The sequence below is a fragment of the Babylonia areolata genome, chromosome 20 (assembly GCF_041734735.1).
Source record: "Babylonia areolata isolate BAREFJ2019XMU chromosome 20, ASM4173473v1, whole genome shotgun sequence".
Classification (NCBI taxonomy): Eukaryota; Metazoa; Mollusca; class Gastropoda; order Neogastropoda; family Buccinidae; genus Babylonia; species Babylonia areolata.
Window position 1 is genome coordinate 38,903,050 of NC_134895.1, and position 25,025 is coordinate 38,928,074.

General features: G+C 40.4%; 1 protein-coding gene across 1 annotated transcript in view; it reads left to right on the forward strand.

The window, feature by feature from the left end:
* The first annotated feature begins 1,615 nt into the window (after positions 1-1,615).
* The window catches only part of LOC143295487 (receptor-type tyrosine-protein phosphatase epsilon-like), a 48,071-nt gene continuing 24,661 nt past the window's right edge, over positions 1,616-25,025 (forward strand). The window contains exons 1-15 of the mRNA XM_076607210.1: positions 1,616-1,730; positions 7,616-7,756; positions 8,322-8,585; positions 9,428-9,565; positions 10,542-10,676; positions 11,827-11,970; positions 12,696-12,833; positions 13,938-14,075; positions 15,873-15,978; positions 16,594-16,709; positions 18,277-18,452; positions 19,830-19,917; positions 20,477-20,553; positions 22,666-22,702; positions 24,487-24,584. Of these exons, the coding sequence (XP_076463325.1) occupies positions 1,658-1,730; positions 7,616-7,756; positions 8,322-8,585; positions 9,428-9,565; positions 10,542-10,676; positions 11,827-11,970; positions 12,696-12,833; positions 13,938-14,075; positions 15,873-15,978; positions 16,594-16,709; positions 18,277-18,452; positions 19,830-19,917; positions 20,477-20,553; positions 22,666-22,702; positions 24,487-24,584 (1,869 nt within the window). The 5' untranslated portion in view covers positions 1,616-1,657. The remainder of the gene's footprint in view (positions 1,731-7,615; positions 7,757-8,321; positions 8,586-9,427; positions 9,566-10,541; positions 10,677-11,826; positions 11,971-12,695; positions 12,834-13,937; positions 14,076-15,872; positions 15,979-16,593; positions 16,710-18,276; positions 18,453-19,829; positions 19,918-20,476; positions 20,554-22,665; positions 22,703-24,486; positions 24,585-25,025) is intronic.

Sequence of the window (25,025 nt, forward strand, 5' to 3'; positions counted from 1 at the left end):
TCGCGCATGCACAAACGCACTCAAACAGACAGACCATACATACACACAAACACACACATACACACACGGCGCACAGAGGCTGCCACTGATTGGCTGCAAGAGGGATGGGAAAAGATCTCTGATGCCAAGAGCGTGGCGTCTAGTGTGTTGTGGGAAAAGCCCACAGAGACTGTGTTCCGTTTTGAAGCTCGGAAATTTGCGCAGTGTTGGTTTGGAAATGATGCCGATATTTGTTTGATTTGCAAAGCATCGTGCTCTACCTTTCATGTTAGACTTACGGCCGCTCCGTCTCCTGCTTTTATTTCTTTGAGGGCCTGCTTTTATTTCTTTGAGGCATGGCATCACTGAGTGACTGAGAGAAAGAAAGACTCAGTGCCACCGGCTGAGAAACTCACACACACACACACACACACACACACACACACACACACACACACACACACACACACACCAAAGCGACCCCCCAGCACTCTTGTCTACCCCCCTCCCCCTCACACACAAACCGCACTGATACGCACTCCCTCGATCCTCCCCCACGGCCCGGACTCACTCCTCCCTCAGTGCTCCCAAATAAACTCAGTGACACACGTTGCCGTGACACTGACTGACATGACGGACAAGTAAGCTTACTGATTAACGCTGAGGCTGACTGAGACAGAAAGACTAAGAACTTAGGAACAAAACCAGACACTGCAGACAGACACCGTGAGGCGGGCACTGTAAAACATACACACCTTGGACACAAACTTGAACACACCAGCCGGCACACACACACACACGCGCGCGCGCGCGCGCGCGCGCCGCACACACACACACACACACACACACACACGCACGCACACACACGCACGCACGCACTGGCGCACGCACTGGCACACACACACACGCACGCACACACACGCACACACACGGCACACATACATACACACGCACACACACACACACACACACTGACACACACACGCACGCACACACACACACACACACACACACACACACACACACACCGACTGCACACACACACACACACATGATCGGTGAAGAAACACATTCACACACGATGCGCTGTGTGTGTGTGTGTGCCAGACGGTGTGCGTGCGTGCGCGCTCGTGTTTGTGTGTATAAGTGTGTGTGTGTGTTCGACAGAATGCGGATGCTTGTGTGTGAAAAAGATGAGGATTCCACGATATATTTCTGCATACATGCAAGTCAAGTGACCCTTTCGACAGGAAATGAACAATTTCCGTCTACAAATATTACATGTTCATTTAGAGTGGGCCTGCAAAATTAGCTGAAACAGAAATCCAGAAGGAAGAGATATAATGAATCATGGATTTCATCATATCTTATTTTGATACTACGGAAAAAGCGTCATCTCGTGATGCATAAACTGAAACTGAAACAGTCCATCTCAAGTGATCCTTTCCCCATTTCTCGCCTCGCCACCTGCACAATATCGTATAGAAAACGTCGTCTGCTGCCGCTTCAATCTACGTAAATTCAGAAGCAAAAGCGCCCGTATAAAGCTTCGCTGTCAAAGCAAGACTACTGTTCAATATTCTACACGGGCGCATGTGTCACAGAACACATTTGATTTCATTTCATGCACTGTCTACCAGAGGGCGCACTGTCGCTAATCTGTGTGAATGTGTTGAAAATGGCGACCCAAACTTTGGGTGCGCTCTTGTGTGTCGTCGCGATTTTGTCAGTGGTTTCAGGAACTCCCGACAGTGAGTATATTTTTGTGAAGCGAATGCGTTATAAATTACGAATCAATCTTTACGCTCTGCGCTTGACTTTAAAACATGAGATCGGAAATTTTGTCAACATTCGTCAATGACTCACCGGATGCCACCAGTGCCACTGTCACATTGACAGTCGCACACCTCTGTCACAAGGAAAAAACAAAACAATATAAAGTATGACACTAGGACGTTTTCAATTTTGCCAATGTATGCCCTTTATATTTGAAAATTATTTGCAGAAGCACTCAAACTCTGGCTCTCAGACTTGCAGTGTGATTTCGTGATTTTTAGCGGGGTGTGAATGAATCACTGCATGGAGTCTGTTGATCGAAGTGTTTACAAGGAAGAATATATTCAGTCTGTGAGTCGATTCTAAGAAAGACAGTTTCCAAGATAATGTGTGGATTTGAATGCTTTCTGAATGATTTAGAGCACTTTGGTATTTGTAATGCACATAGCAAGTTGACCTAGTTTACCTGTATTCTGAGCCATAAAAACGATTCGAAGCTCTTGTGAAAAAGAAGGGATATGGGGGGTGGAGGTGGGGGTGTGGTGGTGACTGCGCGAGGGGAATCACACAGAGTTCATACGTTTTATGAAAAAGAGTGGTGGTTGTGTGTGTGTGTAGTAGTAGTAGTCTTCAGTTTAACGTCTTCCACTTTTAAGTGATATTAGACGGGAAAAAAAGAGAAAAAAAGGGGGGTGGGGGTGGAGGGCGGAACGTGGTGGTGGGAACGGTATTGGTCAGAGGGTGATGAATGATGTGTGTGTGCGCGTATGTGTGTGTGTGTGTGTGGTGGGAAAGATACAGAGTATTGGAAAAAATAAGACATTAAAAGGGGAGGCATAGGCACAATATAGAAGGAAACGCTAACATCAAACAAACTGTAACAACTATAACAAATGCCCAATTGGACAATGCAGCAAACCTTCTGCAATAGCAGATAATATCCTGAAATTGTCAAAAATACATTCAAAAGAATTTTCTGAGAAGTTTGGAAAAACGATTTCAGACTCTGACATTCAAAGAGTATGTGTTTGCATGAAATAGATTCTCCACATATGCATTTAACATCTCTGCTGAACTTTGTTATAAAAGCATTCTGCTTTATCCTGTTTGATAATGCCTGAATTTGCCTTAATCTGAATAAATTACTCAATGTATTTGATTGGTTGATAGATTCCGGTTGTTGAATATTATTTATACTTTTATTTAAAACTTTGCCATTTTGCTGGTGTACTTCCCTAACTTTGCTCCATGATGCTTTTTCTAGTAAGCGGTACCCCTCTTGTACAGACAAAATCACATAAAGGTCTGTGGTTCCCTGTTGGTGTTTTGCACCTTTTCTTGCAGCCCTGTCAGCCCATTCATTATATATATAGGAGACCAAGGTGAGAAGGAACCCAACAAAAAGTTATATGTGTTCCTCTCAAATTCAAAAGATGTACAATGTGACTTATTTCTATTATTATTTTGGACTTGTTCTTACAGTTTGATGAGTTTAAAGCATATAATACAGATTTTGAATCAACACAAAATAAGACTTGAAGAAGGCAAACTGTGTGTGTGTGTGTGTGTGAGAGACGATTATATCATGATTATATAATATAGTGTGTGTGTGTGATGTTGATGCAGATATAATTTGTCAGTCTGCGACTTGTGTGCGTGTGTGTGTGTGTGTTTAGAATTGAATAGAATGTCTATTATCAAATATTCCAGGGTCATAAGGAATATTGGGGGTGGGGGATAGTTCATTAAAAGAAAAAAATATGAACTGAAAGTAATAGGACTAATACCCATATAAACACAAATACAGCTGGAGTTTGTGTATTGTCATGGAACTTAGAAGCATGTGCACATACACACATTCACACTTTTGAACATGTATACCCATGTACACACACACATTCACACTTAGTTATGCACACACAGTGACAGCGAGAGATGTACGAATGTATGCTGATAACATGGATGTTAATTACCCACACCCATTTGATCTCTCTCTCCATTCCCCCTTGCAGAGACAACTATAATTTCTGTACACCTATTTTCAGTCAACTGTTCGTGTTTTTGTGCAGTGTTAAATGGTTTTGGAAAAGTAGTTAATACTTCTTAAGTGATACTAAAAAGAAAAAAAGATGTTTATTTACCATGAAATATGGAAAAAAAGATATTTCCTTACCATGAAATTGGGTGTGTGTGTGGGGGGGGGGGGGGGGGGGGGGAACGAGACAGAGATATTTAAATCAGTGTGTGTTTTCTGTGTATCTAAACTTGCACTCTCCATAAATGCATGTCTGTCACTGTGAGTGAGTGTGTGTGTTAATGGGCATTTTCCTTTAGTTTTGGTTTATATTCTTTTTGGTTTTGTAATTTATTATTTGAGTTTGTATTTAGAATTTCAATAGCAATAGTTCAAATAACCTACAAGCAATTTTGATTTCAGAACTTCTTTTGTGATGGTTTAAAGCTAGCATTTTAAAATGTTCAGTCATTCAACACTCATTGTTTCTGATTTTGATATTTTTTAGCCAGTTTTTGTAAAGAATTCCAATAATTTCTGTTTCCTGTTCATGGCCAATCACGGTGTCTTATCAGTTATTTTTATGATTTTCTAAACATTACCACCGTGATTGTCATTAGTCATGTTTTTGGACATGTTGATATTTGTTTCATTTAACTGATTTTAGTGCTTCTCTCTCTTTTTCTGCCAGCCTGTGTGTCTGGAGTTGTCTTCTTCTGCTTTCAATCTCTGTCTCTTGTCTCAGGATCTCTTGATTTATCTTTTTTCTGCCAGCAGCCTAAGTCAGCAAGTGCATGCCTGCCAGTCAGTATGAAATCTGTGTCATTTCATCATGTTTATATTAGCACATAGGTACCACTGTTTAGTACTATAAGTGGTGCGGTGGCCGAAGGGTTAGAGCGCTTGACTCTTGACCGAGTTTCCTGATTTCGAGTCCGGGTTCTGTGGGTAAAGATTGGAGATTTTCCCCATCTCTCAGGTCAACATATGTGCAGACATGTTTGTGCCTGAACCCCTTTTGTGTACACACATGCAGAAGTTCAAATATACACATTAAAGATCCTGTAATCCATGTCAGTGCTTGGTAGGGTATGGAAACATTAAAAATACCCAGTATGCATCAACCTCGACAGTCATCAGCAAGTTGATGTTGGTCATGAAAATTGTAATGGAAAGAAGAAAGAAGAAGAAAAAAGAAAGAAGCTGCAATGTGTTCTTTCTCACTCAACTCACAGGCACAGATGTCTTGTGTTACAGTACGCCTGTGTACACACACAGGTTGTGTTATACCTGACACCCATTCTCCCTGACCACATCAAAAGAAAAATCTGGCTCAGTCAGTCTCAAAGCTCAACAGTTAACTGTAGTATGTAAGTGGTTAATTTGATTTAATAATTACTTGAAAATCATCCAAGTTGCACAGTTGCATTTAATGATTTATAGTGATGTTATCAGTATCATGTTATGATAATTTTGTTTGCATACCTTAAGTTATTTTACAGTTCTTAAATCTTGCCATTCTTAGTTAACACAGAGAGAGAGAGAGAGATGTTCCATTTTTGTCCATACCCTAAAATTTGTTGCGAATTAATAGTTGAGTTTTGTTTTGTATAGATTTCTAAAGCTTACCAGACATATTTTAACAGTATTGCACTTGTCAGTGTCACAGCCTCTGTGAATCCCTCTCTGTCTCTCACTTTCTCTCAATCTCTGTTAGTGTGTCGCTGTGTGTGTTACTGTGTGTGCATGTGTGAGTGTATTTGCATACATCATTACATGTATGTGTTCATTATATGTATACTATTTATATATGCATAGTCATGTGTATGTGTTTTTTTGTGTGTGTGTGTGTGTTTTTGTTTTTGTTTTTTTACTGTATGTGTTACTGTTAGCATTTTCACAGATTGTGTGTGTGTGTGTGTGTATGTATATATATATATATATATATATATATATATATATATATATATATAATGTGTGTATATATGTCATGTGTACAGTGTGTTTCTGATTGAGAGAGAGAGGGTTGTGTGTGTGTGTGTGTGTGTTGTTTGTGTGACACAGTGTGTGCTTACTTATATATATCATATAAAATGTGTGTTTGTGGTTGTTTGTGTCTATCCGTCAGCCTCAATCCTCTCTTTAGCTTTCTTTATGGATATGACCTATAACTGTATAACTATAAGTTAGGCTTTTTACTGAGTGGAGTAAGAATGCAGACTCAAGGTCCTCAGTCCATGAACCAATATTTGTCCAAGCTACTACCACTTCCGGTAATCCATTCCACCTTATAAAGCGTAAACTGTGTGTCCACAATTTCTGCTTGACATCCCATGTCCATTACCACCAGCAAAATCAAATCGTTAGAACAACCACTTTACCATTTGAAATACCTCTATTACAGCGTTAGTATAATATAGTTCTTTTCCTTCAGCGTCTCTTCTCTCCTTTTTCCCGGTCATTTTTAGAATTAATAGAAATTATTTTACTCTCAATGAACATAGCCCTGTGTTCTGCCATGGTGACATAAGAAAAATGTTAATTTTGTCACCCACATACAATAAATGAATAATGATGCATACAATGAGACATGTATGCATGCATACAAGTATGCAGACACATTCAGTTCATGCATTCATTTAGATTCTTGCCTACACATGCTGAGCCACACTCATATGTGTAAATGTGTACCACTGTATGTGGCATAACTGGATTCAGTCGGGAACTTATTCATTTTTACAAGTAAAACCATACTCACAAGTTGCATGTATTGTAAAAGCACATGCACACACATGCTTGCGCGCACACACACACACACACACACACACACACACACAGACTGAAAGTGTGACCCCACAAAAAAAAAGAAAAAAAAAAGAATGTAGTGATGTTAATGGTAAAAGTATAAGGAAGAAGACAAGTCCTGCAGGTCTGTATAGAGAGAGATGCAAGAGCTCTGCTAAATTTATATGATCATTTTCTGTTTGACTGTGGAAATCTTGATCTCACTGTCACTGTCAGATTCTTGTCATTTTAAAGGAACAGGCAACAGTTATCGTTTATTTATTGCCTTTTATAGTTTTAGAATTAATTACGTTATTGGTGACGATTTAACTTGAGGGGAGTTTATCATTTGCAGACACTGAGTACCACGCCTTCCCACATTTTTGTGAATATCATCTAACAGCAGTATATTAATATTTATCAAGTGTCATATAATATATGCAGAAATCTTCAGCAGATCTGTTTATGTTGTTAGTAGTTTTTTGTTGGATTGTCATAGTCATACACTGTGTTTACTAATTTTCCTATTCCCTACTCCAGTTTAGTTTTGACGAAGTTCTACATGATAAATCATGATTACTGTTGTTTATTGATTTAAGTGCTGAATAAAATTTTGCCAGTTAATTAGGATTAGATTTTAACCACCTTAAATTATGTTGGATTGACATTGTCATTTATTGTCTTCCCTATGCAAGTTTTTTGTTTTCCCTCCACATCAGGTTTTTTTTTTTTTTCCCCACATCAGTTGTTTGGGTTTTTTTTCTTTACATCACCATGCCTTCTTCATTGATATGTTTTCCCTCTAATTTTACAGTTTACGTATATATCTGTGTGACTTCTGTAGTTCTAAATATGGATATTTGATCATTTGCATTTGATAACGAATGAATAAATCAAATGTGATGTAATGTCTACTCAAGTTTTATAGACAGTTGATATTGATATAATTAATCAAAACAAACGCTATTTATTGATTAAACTGCAAGATAATATGCTGTTTATAACTGATAAGGAATATTTTAATGAAGACATCATTTTCATCACAGTATCAATATTTTTCAGGTTGTCCTTCGGGGAAGTTTGGCTGGAAATGCAATTTGGAATGCAGATGTCGGGCGGGAAGCAGTCAAGGATGTGATAGTGAGACAGGAAAATGTGATGCTGGATGTGATGATAATAGATATGGACCACACTGCCTCTTTTGTAAGTTGTTTGACATGATATGTTCCCTTTAGTTTAATCACTGATCAGTCTGATATTTGTGTAAAGATGAGCATTTGTCTCTTATAATTATCATACTGAGTATTTTCCTTTTTTAGTTTTTATGATGATTGAAATGTACACACACATGCACACAAATGCACGCATGCATAAACACACGCGTACACACACTTACACACACACAGAGTTGTTTCACTCAATCTTAAAATGTAATATTATCTTACCCGCATATTTTTCTGTGTATGTGATAACTGATGTGTGTGTGTGGTGAACAGGGAAGGGTGTGTCAGTTACTCGTTTTTATCATTGATATTTGCTGGTGGGCATATTGAGTGAGCCTAAAGACAATTTTCTATTTTTGATGAAGCAGACAATAAAGTATTTTGAATTGCATTGAATTGAATAGTTGGTTACCCTAGAACATATGTTTCTAGTTGGCGATCCTACGAACACACACACACACACACACACACACACACACACACAAAATATTGGATCATTTACACTAAACCAGTCTGTAAATATTGTTATAAAATGTTCTTTCCAGTAAAAGACTACTTCTACGATGAGGTGGGGAAGACGTACACAGGCACAAAGAGCACAACGCTGTCCGGGCATCAGTGTAAGAAGTGGGAACTGGACTCTGCAGAGTTCCTCCCTGGTGACAATCCTCAAAACTTCTGTCGAAACCCCAAGATGCCTAAACGCAAAGGGTACGCTGGTCAGCCCTGGTGTTACATTGACATGACCTCGTTCAATGTCTCCGATGACAAGCACAAAACTAATGAGCTCTGTGACCTGGAGAAAAAAAGTAAGTGGGAATTTTGGCTTTGCCTGTGGTTTGTTCGGTCACTGCTTGTATGACAACCCTTGGTTGTACTCAGGGTTGTTTATCAGTGGTTTAGACTGCAAGAACAGATACTTGGTGGCCACTTTTGTTCATCCTTGTTATTTTGTTGGAGTATGTTGACATATCAGCTGGCTTTACAGGTAATGTGTGAACCGTGTCAGCTGGCTGTACAGGTAAAGTATGAACCGAGTCAGCTGACTGTACAGGTTATGTATGAACCATGTCAGTTAGCTGTACAGGTAAAGTATGAAGTATGTCAGCTGGCTGTACCGGTAAAGTATGAAGCATGTCAGTTGGCTGTACAGGTAAAGTATGAAGCATGTCAGCCGGCTGTAAAGGTAAAGTATGAACCATGTCAGTTGGTTGTATAGGTAAAAGTATGAACTGTGTCAGCTGACTTTACAGGTAAAGTATGAACTATGTTGGCTGGCTGTACAGTAAAGTGAACCTGTTCAAAGTCAACAGAACCATTATCCAGCAATAGCATTGTTGTTGATTGCAAACATATTGTAATCAGTTTTCTGTTGATGGTGAGATTTTTTTCTTTGTCAGAATGTTGTCATCTTTGCATCTTTGTAAATTGTGTTCTGGGTATTTTGTTTTTATGACTGCTGGAATAGGTGTGAAATTTTCCAGACTTTAATCAGATTGAATAAGATCTGGGAAGTGTAAAATTTTATTATTTGATTTTCATAAAATTAATCTGGCATTTTCCAGAGTGAAACCCAGAAATGCAGTCTCATTCTCTGTGTGTGTGTGTGTGCATGCATGCGTGCGTGCGTGTGTGTTTGTATGCATTTCAGAGTGTCCCAGCTACCTGTTTGGAATCAATTGTGTTCACCAGTGTCACTGCCAAAACACAACAGAGGTGTGTGACGCCAGCAGTGGGCAGTGCCGCTCAGGTTGTGCTGCTGGTTGGGAGGAGAGCGATTGTCAGAAAAGTCAGTCTGTCCTCTGTGTGTCTGTGTATGTTTGTGTGTGTGTGTGAATGTGTGTGTGTTTGGTTTTTTTTGCGAGACTTGTCAGGAAAGTCAGTCTGTGTGTGTGTGTGTGTGTGTGTGTGTGTGTTGGGTTTTTATTAGACTTGTCAGAAAAGTCAGTTTGTCCTCTGTGTCTGTGTGTGTTTGTGTATGTGTGTGTGGTTTTTATATGAGAATGTCAGAAAAGTCTGTGTGTGTGTGTTGTGTGTGCATGCTGGTTGTGTCTGTGTCTGTGTATATTTGTTTTTTTTATGAGACTGTCGGAAAAGTCAGTATTGTTGTGCATGCATGTTGGTTTTGTGTGTGTGTGTATGTGCGTGCGTGCTTGCGTGTGTGTATGTGTGTGTGTGTTTTATGAGACTGTCAGAAACGTCAGTTTGTGTGTGTTGTGTGTGTGTGCATGTTGGTATGTGTGTGTGTGTGTGTGTGTGTGTGTGCATGCATACATTTGGTTCTACAAGGCCTATTCTATTCTATATAATATGGAAATGGTACAGATTGTTTCATAATCAAAAGCATCCACTTGGCTTATTTGATGATGGTATGGATACTTATATAACACCTGTCCTCTGTCAGAGACCAAGCTCTAAAAGTAAGCACAGTACACAGTCATTTGCACAACAGGTTAGTTGCCTACCTGGGTTGAGCTGATTGACCGCTACCATTGGGCACTCATCATTTGTTTCCTGTATCAGTCAGGCTTGTCTCCCATGTGCGCGCATGCGCAAACACACACACACACACACACACACACAGTCATGATATACAAAGTGATAGAATTGAAAATTTTCATGTACAGTACAATCAGTATCATTGACTAAAGCAACATGTTTTTACAAGTTTTTGTTGGTTTGCACCTCTGTTGACGATACATGGCCTTTGATGTTGGGTGAAGTGTCGGGGAAACTGAACGGGTGCTGTCCATGTGTGTGAACAGGATGCGACAAGGGATACTATGGCCATAGGTGTGAGCAGGCGTGTGGCAAATGCTTTGACAATGAGTGTGACCCAGAAACTGGGGAATGTCTCAAGGGCTGCTTGCCAGGCTTCTTCGGTCCGCATTGTGACCAGGGTAAGTTCTCTTTGGGTTTCTAATGTGTGTTTTCTTTTCTTTTCTTTTTTTTTTACATTTTTTTTGTTTATAATATCATTATTTTTTATTTGTATTTGTACCTGTATTTCTTTTTTTATCACAACAGATTTCTCTGTGTGAAATTCAGGCTGCTTTCCACAGGGAGAGCACGTCGCTACCCATTTTTTTGTAATTTTTCATGCGTGCAGTTTTATTTGTTTTTCCTATCACTGTGTATTTTTCTACAGAATTTTACCAGGAACAACCCTTTTGTTGCCGTGGGTTCTTTTACGTGCGCTAAGTGCATGCTGCACATGGGACCTCAGTTTATCGTCTCATCCGAATGACTAGCGTCCAGACCACCACTCAAGGTCTAGTGGAGGGGCTGAAAATATCGGCAGCTGATCCATGATTCGAACCAGCATGCTCAGATTCTCTCGCTTCCTAGGCGGAAGCGTTTCCTCTAGATCATCACTCCACTTATTTTTCAATACTTTGTAAATGGATCACCTCCCTTCTTAAAACCATGCGCACCCAAATGATTCAAACATAGCTTATGACCGCCCACCCCCACCCCCACCCCCAAAGAAAGCAAACAGCCGTGCAGACAATTATAGAGAAAAAACTTCAAAATGAGCAATAAAAATAATTTAACTAAAGCTAATGGAAAGGAAAGAAAAAGAAAAGAAAAGAAAGCAAACAATCATGCTGGCAAACATAGAGGAAAAGAAAGTTAAAAGTTTTATTGAAATATAATTGACTACCTTTCTGTCATTCTCTTTGTTGTTGTTTTTTTTCTGGGTGGAAGGGACAGGGCAGGGAGGTGGAAGTGGAAGGGAGGAGTGTCATAATTTTTACAAGCGGCACCAAATTGGAATGATTCTTGATATTGATAACATAGTTTTATGTAGTTCTTTCTGCAAAGAACTGTGTCATTAGATTACATCAGTAATGCACTTCAGTATCATTTTGTATTTTTGATCCACCCCAGAAGGGTATTTTGTCATAAGCTCAAGTCTGTTCAGCAGCTTGAAAGAACAGAATAGTTTAAGACTTTGCAGAATAATGAATTTGTTTATTTGTTTATTATTTCTGTCTTATCAGCAAGCACACTTTCGTTTGTTTTTTGTTGTTGCTTTTTTTTTTTTAGCATGCCAGGGAGGGAGATATGGGCAAAACTGTGACTCCGTTTGTGGCCATTGTAAAGATGGTGAGATCTGCGACAGGAAGACAGGAGAGTGTAGAAGCGGTTGTGACATTGGTTACGACCCCAGAGATCGTACCTGCAGTACAGGTGAGTCATTTGTACAAAAAACAATTTTCCTTGTCTTTTTCCTTAAAAAAAAAAAAATTAATAGCTAGCCCCCCCCCCCTGCCCCCCCCCCCCCCCCCCCCCCCCTAAAAAAAGAGCATCATAACTGGAGGCCATCCAAAAAAAAAAAGTATGACATTTACCTTGGTGGAATATGAGATAGATGCCTGATTTAATCTATTTTTTGCAATTTCATAATATTTGATAATAGGGTATCAGCTGGAAGAAACAACCTGATATTCTCTATCGCTGGTAAGATCACAGTGTTTCACTTGATTCTGAATAACGTGAGAGAACAAAGTTGTTATCGTTTTGTGTATGTCAAGCATTAAGTTACACTACAACAACAAAAAATTGTCAGAAAAAGGTTATATTTGGCACATTGTCTTCATTCTTGTTGTTGGAAAATTGCTGTTCGTCTTGAAATTTCTCTTCCTCCATGTGATAGTTGAAAACCATGTTTGGCAAGATGAATGGTACAGGAAGTATGCAAGAGGTGTGTGTGCGTGTGTATGTGTGTGAGTGTATGTATGTCCAGGTTATATGTGTGCGTGTGCAGGCTGTATGTGTGTGTGTGTGTATGTTTACCTATTTTTGTCAAGTGCCTTGAGCCCTATTTAGAGAAAATGGTCACTGATACAAATTTTCTTTATGATGATGATGATTATTATTATTATTATTTTCTTTTTTCTTCTTGTTGTTTGCAGTGTGTAAGGATAAGACATATGGCCGTCGCTGCTTCGAGCGCTGTGGACGCTGCAAGAACGAAGAGAGCTGCCATCATAAGACAGGTGTTTGTGAAAATGGCTGCGAACCTGGCTACCATGGCAGTGGATGTCATGACTGTAAGCATTGACAGGCATTACGGAGTGTGAGTTGTAAAGGACATGGTGTTTGCCTCAGAGTTGGTTTTTTTTTTTTTTTTGCTAATAAGAGAATTTTTGTAGTCAGTATCTTAGTGCACAGGAACATTGGCATCCTTTGGTAATTTGCATCACAGTACAAAATTATGATCTGTTTTGTTTTGTGACTTGTACAGTGTGCAAGAGCTTGTGTAAGGCACATGACATAAAGTTTCAGTTCCAGTTTCAGTAGCTCAAGGAGGTGTCACTGCGTTCGGACAAATCCATATACGCTACACCACATCTGCCAAGCAGATGCCTGACCAGCAGCGTAACCCAACGCGCTTAGTCAGGCCTTGAAAAATAAAGACAGTGATAGAAGAATAGGAAATTTCTAGCACAGATTTCTAATATATAAATAAGAATAATAACAAATGGTATAACATAAATCACAGTTTACTTGAGAGAAACTCATGGCACACACACACACACACAGACACACACACACAAAACAAACAAACAAAAACATTCACAATATGTCACATGCAAATGTTAATAGCTTTTCTATTTCTGCAGGTGTTTTGGCAATGGTAATCAAATTGATTCAATCATTCTTTTCTTTGTTCCCATCTGTGGATGAACTTAGTTTATCACTAATGCAGGGTTCAATATCAAATTTACAAACTTTTATAAACCCAAGTCAGATTTCACTGACTTTCAATGCCTTGAAAAAAAGGACTACAATTTCTCTAAACTTTTCCAAACCTGTAATGACCACACACACACACATTGTCAATATTGTCTTGGCAGTAAAGGAGTAATTCATTGTTCAAACCTCTCTGTCATAGGGACGACATGTCTGCGTGTGTACTCGTCCCCAAAGTCCACAATCTTCAGCATGCGTCCACAGACTTGGATATTGTTGCCGATGTAGAGGTCTGGCACCTTTAGGTCGTTATCTTCGACATAAAATAACATTGTATTGCATAAAAAAGATGATCTGTTTTGGTGACCTGTGCAACGTGCAAGAGCCATTACTTTGGAGAAGGCACGTGACATATATATTGCATCACATTACACACAATGTTGTTTTGGTGACCTGTGCAGCATGCAAGAGCTATTACTTTGGGGAAGACTGCTCACAGCAGTGTGGTTACTGCCGCGACAACAGCACCTGTGACAAGGCGACTGGGAACTGCCTGTTTGGATGTTCTGAGGGCTACAGCGGCAATGACTGCCACACAGGTAGACTTGCACGTTTTTCTCTGCTTATTCGTTAATAGGCTGCCAGAACCAAAACACGTTTCCAGAGCTGTAGCTGTAACACTGAACAGAGATTTCTGTAGCTGTAACTGCTTGAACAGGGATCTCCAAGGCTGTAACACTAATTAAAGAGAGATTTTCAGAGCTGTAACACTGCTTGAACATAGATTTTCATAGTTTTAACACTATTTTAACAGACGTCCACTGCTGTAATGCTATTCGAAAGATTTCCATTGCTATTGCACCATGTTATTAGATATTGCTGTTAACTAAAATGGCGATCAGAGACAGATTTCAGGAGCTGTAACACTAAACTTGAGATATTTCCACTGCTGAAACACTAATTGAAGACTGTTTCTCCGCTTTAACATTTCTTGAACAGATTTCTACTGCAGTAACAGTACTTTAACAGAAATATCCAGAGCTGTAACATTTTTCCAGAAATGTAGCAGATTTCTAGAGCTGTAACAGTATTTTAAGACATGACCAAAGCTGTAATTGTGCTTGGAAATGGATTTCCAGAGCTGTAATTAATACTACTTGAGGAAGGAGAGGATGGGCCATGCCTTCCTGTGTTGAGCCATGGACACAGTGGGTATGAATTCACCATCCTGTTGGCCATGAAAAGGAATGGGACCTTTAACCCAACACTTCTTGAAAACACATTTTGAAAGCTGTGGTTGTTCTTGAAAACATTTCCAGAGCTGGTAAAGTTCAGTGCTTGAAAACAGATTTCCAGATCTGTAACTGCTTGAAAACAGATTTCCAGATCTGTAACACTGCTTGAAAACAGATTAGCAGATCTGTTACACTACTTGAAAACAGATTCCCAGATCTGTGACTGCTTGAAAACAGATTAGCAAATCTGTAGCAGTGCTTGAAACCAGATTTTAGATGTGTAGCAGTGCTTGAAAACAGTTGGCCAGATTTGTACGAGTTTTACTCTGTAGCATTATGCTTCAATCTGCTGTATTAGATGTAAGTGGTTTAGTTTGATTGAGTTGGTTTGGTTTTAAAATGTTTCATTCTGTAGCTTGATGCTTTTCAGTTCACTGTTTAATGTGGAAGTGGTTTAGTTTGCTTGGTTTTCAAACATCATCATTACTGGTGAGAATGACTGGATCAGCTATTATCTGGCGTTCGGTCGAGTCTGGAAACATGTGGTGGCCTTGTGGTAATGCGCCCCAACTAGGAAGCAAGTGTCCATGGGTTCAAGTCCCTCATATAAACTGTGACTTTTACCCCACCCCCACCCTCCCTGCCCCCCACTCCCCTCCCTCCACTAGACCTTGAATGGTGGTCTGGGTGCTAGTATTTCGGATGAGATGATAAACCGAGGTCCCATGTTCAGCAGTACACTTAACACAGTTTTTCTTTAACCTAATGGCAACAAAATGATTTTTCCAGGCAAAGGTCTGTGAAAATATCCACTTTGATTGTAATAAAACAAACACAATAGCAGACAGAAAAAGTAAAAATGAAGTGTAGGTGACACAGCACTGTGGCTATACACTCTCCCTATGGAGAGCAACCAAAATTTCATGCAGAAAAACCTGCTGTGACACAAAAATGAACGAATACAATCACAAAATACAAAACCTTTTCTGATCAGTTTCAGTTTCAGTAGCTCAAGGAGGCGTCACTGCGTTCAGACAAATCCATATACGCTACACCACATCTGCCAAGCAGATGCCTGACCAGCAGCATAACCCAACGCGCTTAGTCAGGCCTTGAGAAAAAAAAAATCTGATCACTGTGTTGTGACTGTCTGGGTTTCAGCCGTAATGAAAAGCGCTGATGCCTCCGTGACACTGGGGATTGCTGCAGGTGTGGCTGCCTTTGTTGTCGTCATTTTCCTCATCCTTGTTGTCGTCTTCGTCTGCAGGTGAGGCCTCTTCTTTGTCACCTGGCAGTAGTTTGTGGTGATGTTTACTTTTTTTTATTTATGTCGGAGGGGAATGGTAAGAGCTGCATTCGTAGTATGTTTGATGCAGCGGAAACATTTTTTATGGAATAGATTAAATGTTTGTAGTTTTGCTCGTGTGTTATGGGGGTCAGAGATGTCTGCTGGTACACTTAGTGATTTAATGTAAATTTATCAAGGTTAACAAAGAATAGAAAACTCAACATGTGTTGATGGCATGTTTGGACAGTACTGGTAATCGTATTGTTGATAATGCTGTTGAGAATTCTTTTGGTTTCAAGATTTTTTTTTTTTTCCCCTCAGTTCAGGTTCAAATTGCACTTTGGAAAAGAAACAGTTCCACAATTTTTAAACCTAAACAAGAGCTATTTTTCACATGTTCAAAAGACTTTTGACTGTCACCATTTCATTTTTTTCCCTTGCAACAAAGGTTCTGTTCGTCCGAAAGTTTACACCATGTATTCCTATCGCTATTCATTGATACAGATGAGTGGGTAAAAGAGTTGTTGAGGAGTTCTATGCATTAGGAAGTCTTTAACTTCGTTTCATGTTTGATTTTCTGTACTGACTTTCCAGACGACGCCGTAACAAAAAGATGAATGTCAGCAAAGGTTACATTGATGATGCGAAAGAAGACAGCGTCAACACAGTGCAGAATGAACGGTGCATGCTGCTGGGAGACTCTCGAGTCGGTGAGCAAGCTGCTGTGGTGTTGTTGTTTATATGTACATTTTTTGTGTGTTGTTTGTTTTTCTTGTTCTAAAAGATGTGCCTCAAATATACTGAGATTATATACATGGTGTCGTGTGTTCGCAACATCTCTGGATTTCATTCATTCTGATTCTGGTATAGTAATTGCAGTTCTGTTTGCAGTTCTAGCGAAATCAGTGATCAGTCAGATTGTCTATACAGGATGCATTTATTTGTTACACGTAGTAGAACAGTTTCTCTCCTCCATTCCCCCACACTGTAAATAGTGGATGACACGTGTGAAATACAAAAAAATATATGCAGGGCGACCCACATGAAAAAGCGTAAGTGTGCCCTGTGACTGTTATTGGATTTCTGTGTATCATTTTTGAAGTCTCAACACTTACACTGCTTTTGTAGCACATGAGGTGGCACAAACATGAACCCTGATTCTAAGAGTGCATTTCACTGGGGCTCACAGGTAGTTCAGGCAATACAAGAGAATGATAGCAGACAGGACAGTTATTTATTGTCTTGAATTTCAAAACAAGAGTAGCGTCACAATCACATTCCCCATGAATGTTTTATGTTACTTGTAATATTTTCCTTTCATGTAAAGCACCCTGAGCTCTTAGTGAGAAAGGGCACTATATAAATGTACATTATTATTATTATTATTATTATCTACCCCTTTGCGTGTAGAGTCTTTGTTGTACTTTCTGTTCGGACAGAACAGAACAGAACAAATGCCTCGCCCGGCCCCCCCTATTTTCTTATGTGGTAACTGTAAAGTCTGTGTTCTACTTTCTGTTTGGACAGAACCAGCGCCCACCCCACCCCCAACCCCACCAACCTTACCCACTTTTGTACATGTGGAAACTAAAGTCTGCATTCTGCTTTCTGTTCGGACAGAACAAATGCCTGCCCCCCACACCCCCACCCCACCCACCTTTGCATGTGTGGAAACTGTAAAGCCTGTGTTCTACTTTCTGTTTGGACAGAACAAACGCCCCGCCCCCACCCCCATCCCCCACACCCCCAACTTACCCACCTTTGCATATGTAGAAACTGTAAAGTCTGTGTTCTTTCTGTTTGGACAGAACAAATGCCCCACCCCCACATCCCCACCCCACTCACCTTTGCAAGTGTGGAAACTGTAAAGTCTGCATTCTACTTTCTGTTTGGACAGAACAAACGACCCACCCTCACCCCTCACACCCCCACCCCACCCACCTTTGCATATGTAGAAACTGTAAAGTCTGTGTTTTTTCTGTTTGGACAGAACGAGCGCCCCACCCCCACACCCCACACCCCACTCACCTTTGCATGTGTGGAAACTGTAAAGTCTGCATTCTACTTTCTGTTTGGACAGAACAAACGACCCACCCCCACCCTCCACACCCCCACCCCACCCCACCCACCTTTGCATGTGTGGCAACGGTAAAGTCTGCATTCTACTTTCTGTTTGGACAGAACAAACGACCCACCCTCACCCCTCACACCCCCACCCCACCCACCTTTGAATGTGTGGAAACTGTGAAGTCTGTGTTCTACTTTCTGTTTGGATAGAACAAACGCAGCTGCAGGAGATTGATGAGAACGGGAAGCCTGACGAGGTGACGGAGCCCATCTACGTGAACGTGAATGGCCGCAAACAGACCTCCCCTGTCAAGCTGGAGGACCTCCATGCCTACATTCTGAAGAACAAAGACAACAACTACGATGGCTTCCGTAAGGAGTTTGAGGTAAGAAGTTACATATATTTTTGTTGTTGTTGTTGAACTGATGGAGAAACTTTCCTGTCAAAGAGAATGGAGTTTTTTTTTCTTTTTTCTTTTTCAAGATGAAATATATCAGCAGTCTTTCAACAGCGGGAAACTGTTTCTTATTGAATAATTATATTGTAAATAAATTGACAGCATTTTAAAAGTCAGATCAAATGAATAAGGTAATGTGGTTTGAAAGAGAAAAAGATCTGAACGTGTGTGACGTTTTCTTTTCTTTTTTCTTTTTTAATTTTTTTGTCTGCTTCTATTCTGGAAAGCTGTGAGAGGTATCTGTACTGAGGATGAGGTTTACAAGTGTCAGTGAATGACTGAGGTAGAAATATATTTTCCATAGCTGAACTCACTAATTGAAGTGTAATAGATCAGGCAGATACATTATTGATATTATGACATAGGCTGAAATAACTTTTCCATGCATGGTTCATTTTGCAAATGAAACCTTTTTGAAATCTGGCAGATACATTGTTATTATTATGACATAGGCAGAAATATTTTTCCCTTGGTTAAACTTGAAAATGGAGTTTTTAAAGGTCAGGCAGATACATCATTAGTACAATGACATTGGCAGAAATATCTTTTTCATGCATGCTTAAACTGGCAGATGAAGTTCTATTATTCTGGCAGATGAATTGTTTGCTTATGTTTGGATGAAGTTACAGGGGAAAAAATAAAAGAAAGAATTGAAGTGTTGTGTGTAATACATTAAATTGCCACTGGGTCCACTGACAGTTTCAAGTGTTGACAGAAATATGGGTCTGTTGATAGTTTCAGATGTTGACAGGAACTGGGGGTGGGTGGGTTTCCACTGATAGTTTCAAGTGTTGACAGGAATTGGGTCTACTGAAAGTTGCACATTTTGACAGGAAGTGGGTCTACTGATAGTTGCACATTTTGACAGGAAGTACCCATGGGTCTACTGATAGTTGCACATGTTGACAGGCATTGGGTCTACTGATAGTTGCACATGTTGACAGGCATTGGGTCTACTGATAATTGCACATGTTGACAGGCATTGGGTCTACTGATAGTTGCATATTTTAACAGGAAGTGGGTCTACTGATAGTTGCACATGTTGACAGGCATTGGGTCTACTGATAGTTGCACATGTTAACAGGAAGTGGGTCTACTGATAGTTGCACATGTTGACAGTAACTGGGTCTACTGACAGTTGAACACGTTGACAGGAACAACCAATGGGTCTACTGATAGTTGTACATGTTGACAGGCATTGGGTCTGCTGATAGTTGCACATGTTGACAGGAACTTGGTATACTGATATCGCACATGTTGACAGGAATTGCCAATGGGTCTACTGATAGTTGCACATGTTGACAGGAACTGCCAATGGGTCTGCTGGCCTTGTGTGAAGTGGCCCGAAGACCAGAAAATAAGGCCAAGAATAGATACGGCAACATCGTGGCCTGTAAGTCGCCTTGACAGACTGTTACGTGTGTGTGCTGAGAGCAGGTACAGGAGTAAATGGGTCGACCATTTGTGTACGTGTGTGTGTATGTGTGTGCGCATCAGTGTGTGAATGCATACCATGGTAATGATGTAGTATGTTTAGTGTTTACATATTGACGTTTAACGAAATGATGTGGTAGTATGTGCAGTGTTTACGATTTAATGTTTTACGTTATGATGTGTTGATATTTGCAGTGTTTACATATAAACGTTTTACATAATAATGTAGTAGTATGTGCAGTGTTAACATATTAATGATAAAAATGGTCTTGTGGAGGTTTGGGGTGTATACTTCAGGGTGTGTTTAAAGTAGGAAGTACTCTCGCAGAAGCAATTTTGCATGGTACTTGAAATATGTACATAAGCAACTGATGCTAACAGACAGAGTATGGCATTTTCTGATGTTACCCTTTTTTTGCTTTTGTATACATGTATTTGAAATTTAAAAAAACAACAACTGCATAATATGGAATGATAATCAATTCTTTAATCATAAATGCTATATGTATTATTTATAGATGATCACTCTCGTGTTGTCCTTGAACCCCTGACCAACGAACCTCATTCGGACTACGTCAACGCCAGCTTCATGGATGTGAGTATGAGGTTAAAGAGTTAGGTTAAAGGTCCCATAGCCTTTTATGGCCACTGGTGCAGTGAATTCATATCCACGGTGCAATTTTAACCTTCCCTAGCGAAAGTCAGGTAACCATTGACACCTGGTTGGAGTGAGGAAGATCAGAGTAAAGTGCGGTTCCCAATGCTAGGCTGAAAGTCTCGAACCCTAATCACTGGTGAACACTGGATGAGAAGTCCCAACGATTTTGCCATGGCGCCTCCTCGTATGAGGCCGGAACAAAAATAACAACAGTAACAACATGCGTCTGTATTGTTAAAGCCAGAAAAATGTCTTTGGTTACCTCAGCTGTAATTTTAACATGGTGAACTTATTTGAGGTTAAAAAAAAAAATGTTCCTGGACACATTTTGCTGTAATTAAAACATGATGAATTTAATTTTTGTAAGTTCCTGGTCATCTCTGTGTAATTATAACATGATGAACTTATGAACTTAATCAAAAAGTTCCTGATCACTTCTGCTGTAATTATAACATGACGAGCTTCATTAAAAAGTTCCTGGTCACCTGTGCTGTAATTATAACATGACGAGCTTCATTAAAAAGTTCCTGGTCACCTGTGCTGTAATTATAACATGATGAGCTTAATTAAAAAGTTCCTGGTCATCTCTGTGTAATTATAACATGATGAGCTTAATTAAAAAGTTCCTGGTCATCTCTGTGTAATTATAACTTGATGAGCTTAATTAAAAAGTTCCTGGTCACCTGTGCTGTAATTATAACATGATGAGCTTCATTAAAAAGTTCCTGGTCACCTATGCTGTAATTATAACATGATGAGCTTCATTAAAAAGTTCCTGGTCACCTGTGCTGTAATTATAACTTGATGAGCTTCATTAAAAAGCATCACACTTTTCTCTCTTCTGATTGTGTATTCGTTTCCCCATCCATCTGGTCCTGTCGTGATTTGCCATGGGGTTTTCTAGATGTTTGAAGAGTTTTTGATCAGTCTTAGGATTGAGGGAATGCGGGTATTCTGTTGTCAAAGGCCCGTGTTTGATGGATTTCTGGTGGGTGCAAGTCCTTGGTGTCAGTGGTCGTAACAAAGGACTCGATTGTTTGTTGTCAGTTTGTGTGAATGTGTGTGTGTTTGTGTGACCCCTTGCGATTATTATGCTGAGCATTTAGTACAATTTGACTTTGTTACACATTGGTTTTACATCCTCCATGCCCCCCACCCCCACCCCCCCAGCCCCCGCAGGCCCCCCCAAAAGAGGGTTACAGGATTAAAGTATCTTTGAATCTTTGCATTTGAAAAATCAAACAGTAATGAGTAGCATCGGAATCAACAGTCAACACTGTGATGTTAAATGTATCCATGCCTGAATACCTGATTTTATGTTTTTTAACTTGCTCCGGATGAATAGTTCTCTCCCTTGCTTTTCCCTACAGACCCGTTTGTTAGGGTTAGGGAAAAAATCACAAAAAATACAAAAGATAAAGTAAGAATGAAACTCATTGTACTTGACCCACTGACCCCTCTCCTCACGTCGTGTGAACTCCCATCCCCCTCCCTCTTCACTGCTCTCAGAAGCTGAGTCACTATCAGTAAATTCTTGCTGGTAGCTTTCTTCACTGCGGATACTTTATTCGACGTCTTCATCATCCTCGTCGATGTCAAAACCTTCAGTTTGAAGCATTTCAATCACTTCAGCAGCGGTAAAAGCCACTGTCGTGATCTAGTTTGCTCCAAAAATTTCCACTTGTATCACCTGCAACACCATTTTTGATACGTACGCAGATTAGCTTCTCATGTGGGGTCCTGAACTCGCTGGCTCTCTGTGGAGTGTGTTGTTACTAAATCTCATGAAGAAACTTTCTATTCGACCTTTGACACGTCTGCAATGCCCAGTGTAGCTGCGATTGTTATGCTACCCCATGAGGAAAACATGGAAAAAATTTTAATTGTCGAAACAGCTATAGCATTCCATCGTCCGGAACACTACCTTACGTCAGGAACACTATAGCGTTCCATCGTCCGGAGTGAGTTAAGTGCTAAAGTGTAGCGTTATAAGGTGATGTTATACTTTGTTATGTATCTGAACCATTTTGTATTCTTGTGATTTTTCAGGGCTATAATCGACCCAAGGCCTTCATTGCTTCACAGGGTAAGTTGTTACGCAGGTTTGAGTTGGGTTTTTTCCCTCCATCAAATATAAGGGTGCCAGTTATGTCCTTGGGTTGGCTGTGAGGTGATGTTTTCTTTTTGAATTTTGAATTGAATACAGACACAAGAGTGGTTGAAAAATTGGGTTATGTAATGGATGATCATTGATCAGCAGTGCAGTAGTGGGGGATCACAGACATCACTGAGTGGTTGTATGGTCAAATGCAGTCTGTGTTTTTTGTTTTTGTTGTTGTTGTTTTTTGTGCTTTATCCTACTCACAGTTAAATGTGCAAAAATTGGAAAACGAGAACCACGTCATTTTGTCTCATTCATTTCACAATGTATCTAATAAGTGTTGCTGAAATATCATGGTCAGCACTGCAGGTGTCTGTATCTCTTGAGCCTGGCTGATGTAGATATATTATTTGGAGGGGGAGGGGGGGGGAGGAATGAAGTAAACAGTACTGTCTTGCTAGTCTCAGACCTTAAGGTATCTTATGGCAGCATTGTTGTCATCATCTCACCACATGGGCATCCATATCAGTCAGCATGAAATACAGAAACGTTCAGATTCTGTGGCCTGGTAGTGCCCTTCTGTCATAGTTTCCTGCCTCAGTTTCAGTTTCTCTCCACTGCCATACCTGATATCAGTTTGTGTTAGTGGAGCGATGGCCTAGAGGTAACGCGTCTGCCCAGTAAGCGAGAGAATCTGAGTGCGCTGGTTCGAATCACAACTCAGCCGCCGAAATTTTCTCCCCCTCCACTAGTCCTTGAGTGGTTGGACGCTAGTTATTCGGATGAGACGATAAACTGAGGTCCCGTGTGCAGCATGCACTTAGCACACGTAAAAGAACCCATGGCAACAAAAGGGTTGTTCCTGGCAAAATTCTGTAGAAAATCCGCTTCGATAGGAAAAACAAGTAAAACTGCACGCAGGAAAAAATACAAAAAAAAATGGATGGTGCTGTAGTGTTGTGACACGCTCTCCCTGGGGAGAGCAGCCCGAATTTCACAAAAAGATATCTGTTGTGATAAAAAGCAATACAAATACAAATGCGAATACGAATATGGAGGTTATTTTCATGGCAACAGACATGTACATTGTTTCACTGTCCTGCACCAAGTTTTCTTTTTTTGAAAAAAAAACAGTGTTCCTTCTTTTCTTTTTTTTCTTTCCTGTTTTTGTTTGTTGTTGCTGTTTTGTGTGTGTGTGTGTTTGTTTTTTGTTTTTAGTCTGGGTCTGGTTTTCTGTCTTCCAAACTTGTTATCTCTTTTTTTTTTCTTTTTTTTTTCATGTGCAGTCTTACCATGTTAATTTTGGTTTGTAGAAGTGTTACACATATATGCAGTGAAGTATGTAACATGTTGTGTATGTGTGTGTGTGTGGTCTTTCTTTAACATCTTTTCACTTTAAGTGATATTAGATGTGTTGCATGTTTGTGTATGGGAGATGGGGATTGTGGTTAAAGGGTGATATACCGAGAAAGTTGTGTGCGTGTGTGTGTGCGCACGCGTGCGTGTGTAGGTGAGTGTGTGTGTGGGCATGTGTGTGTGGACATGGGCGTGCATGTGTATGCATATGTGTGGACATGGGTGTGTGTGTGTGTGTGTGCATGCGTGCATGCATGTGGGTGTGTTTGTGTAGGCATGTGTGTGGTTGGGTGTGGAAGTGTGTGGTGTGGACGTGTGTGTTAACATATGCCCGCACACATGTTTGTGTGCTTATACGTGCAGAGAAGCACCTAACGCGCTGTTTGTGTGTGTGTGTGTGGTATGCCTGGCAGGTCCCAACAAAATGATGATCCGCGACTTCTGGCGCATGGTGTGGCAGCAAAGAGTGTCCAAGATTGTGATGCTGACCAACCTGGTGGAGGCCTGCAAGGTCAGTCAGTGGTGCTGGTGCAGGTGCAGGTGGTGGTGGTGGTGGTGGTGGTGGTGGTACAGCACAGGGGTGGGCACATCACTCTACACACGTGTGCACACGCATGCACTCACTCACAGCGCATGCTCTCCCCTCCCATTTCTAATGCAGAATACACACACACACACACACACACACACACGCATTGCTCTCCCCTCCCATTTCTAATGCAGAATACACACACACACACACACACACACACACACACACGCATTGCTCTCCCCTCCCATTTCTAATGCAGAATACACACACACACACACGCATTGCTCTCCCCTCCCATTTCTAATGCAGAATACACACACACATTGCTCTCCCCTCCCATTTCTAATGCAGAATACACACACACACACGCATTGCTCTCCCCTCCCATTTCTAATGCAGAATACACACACACACACACGC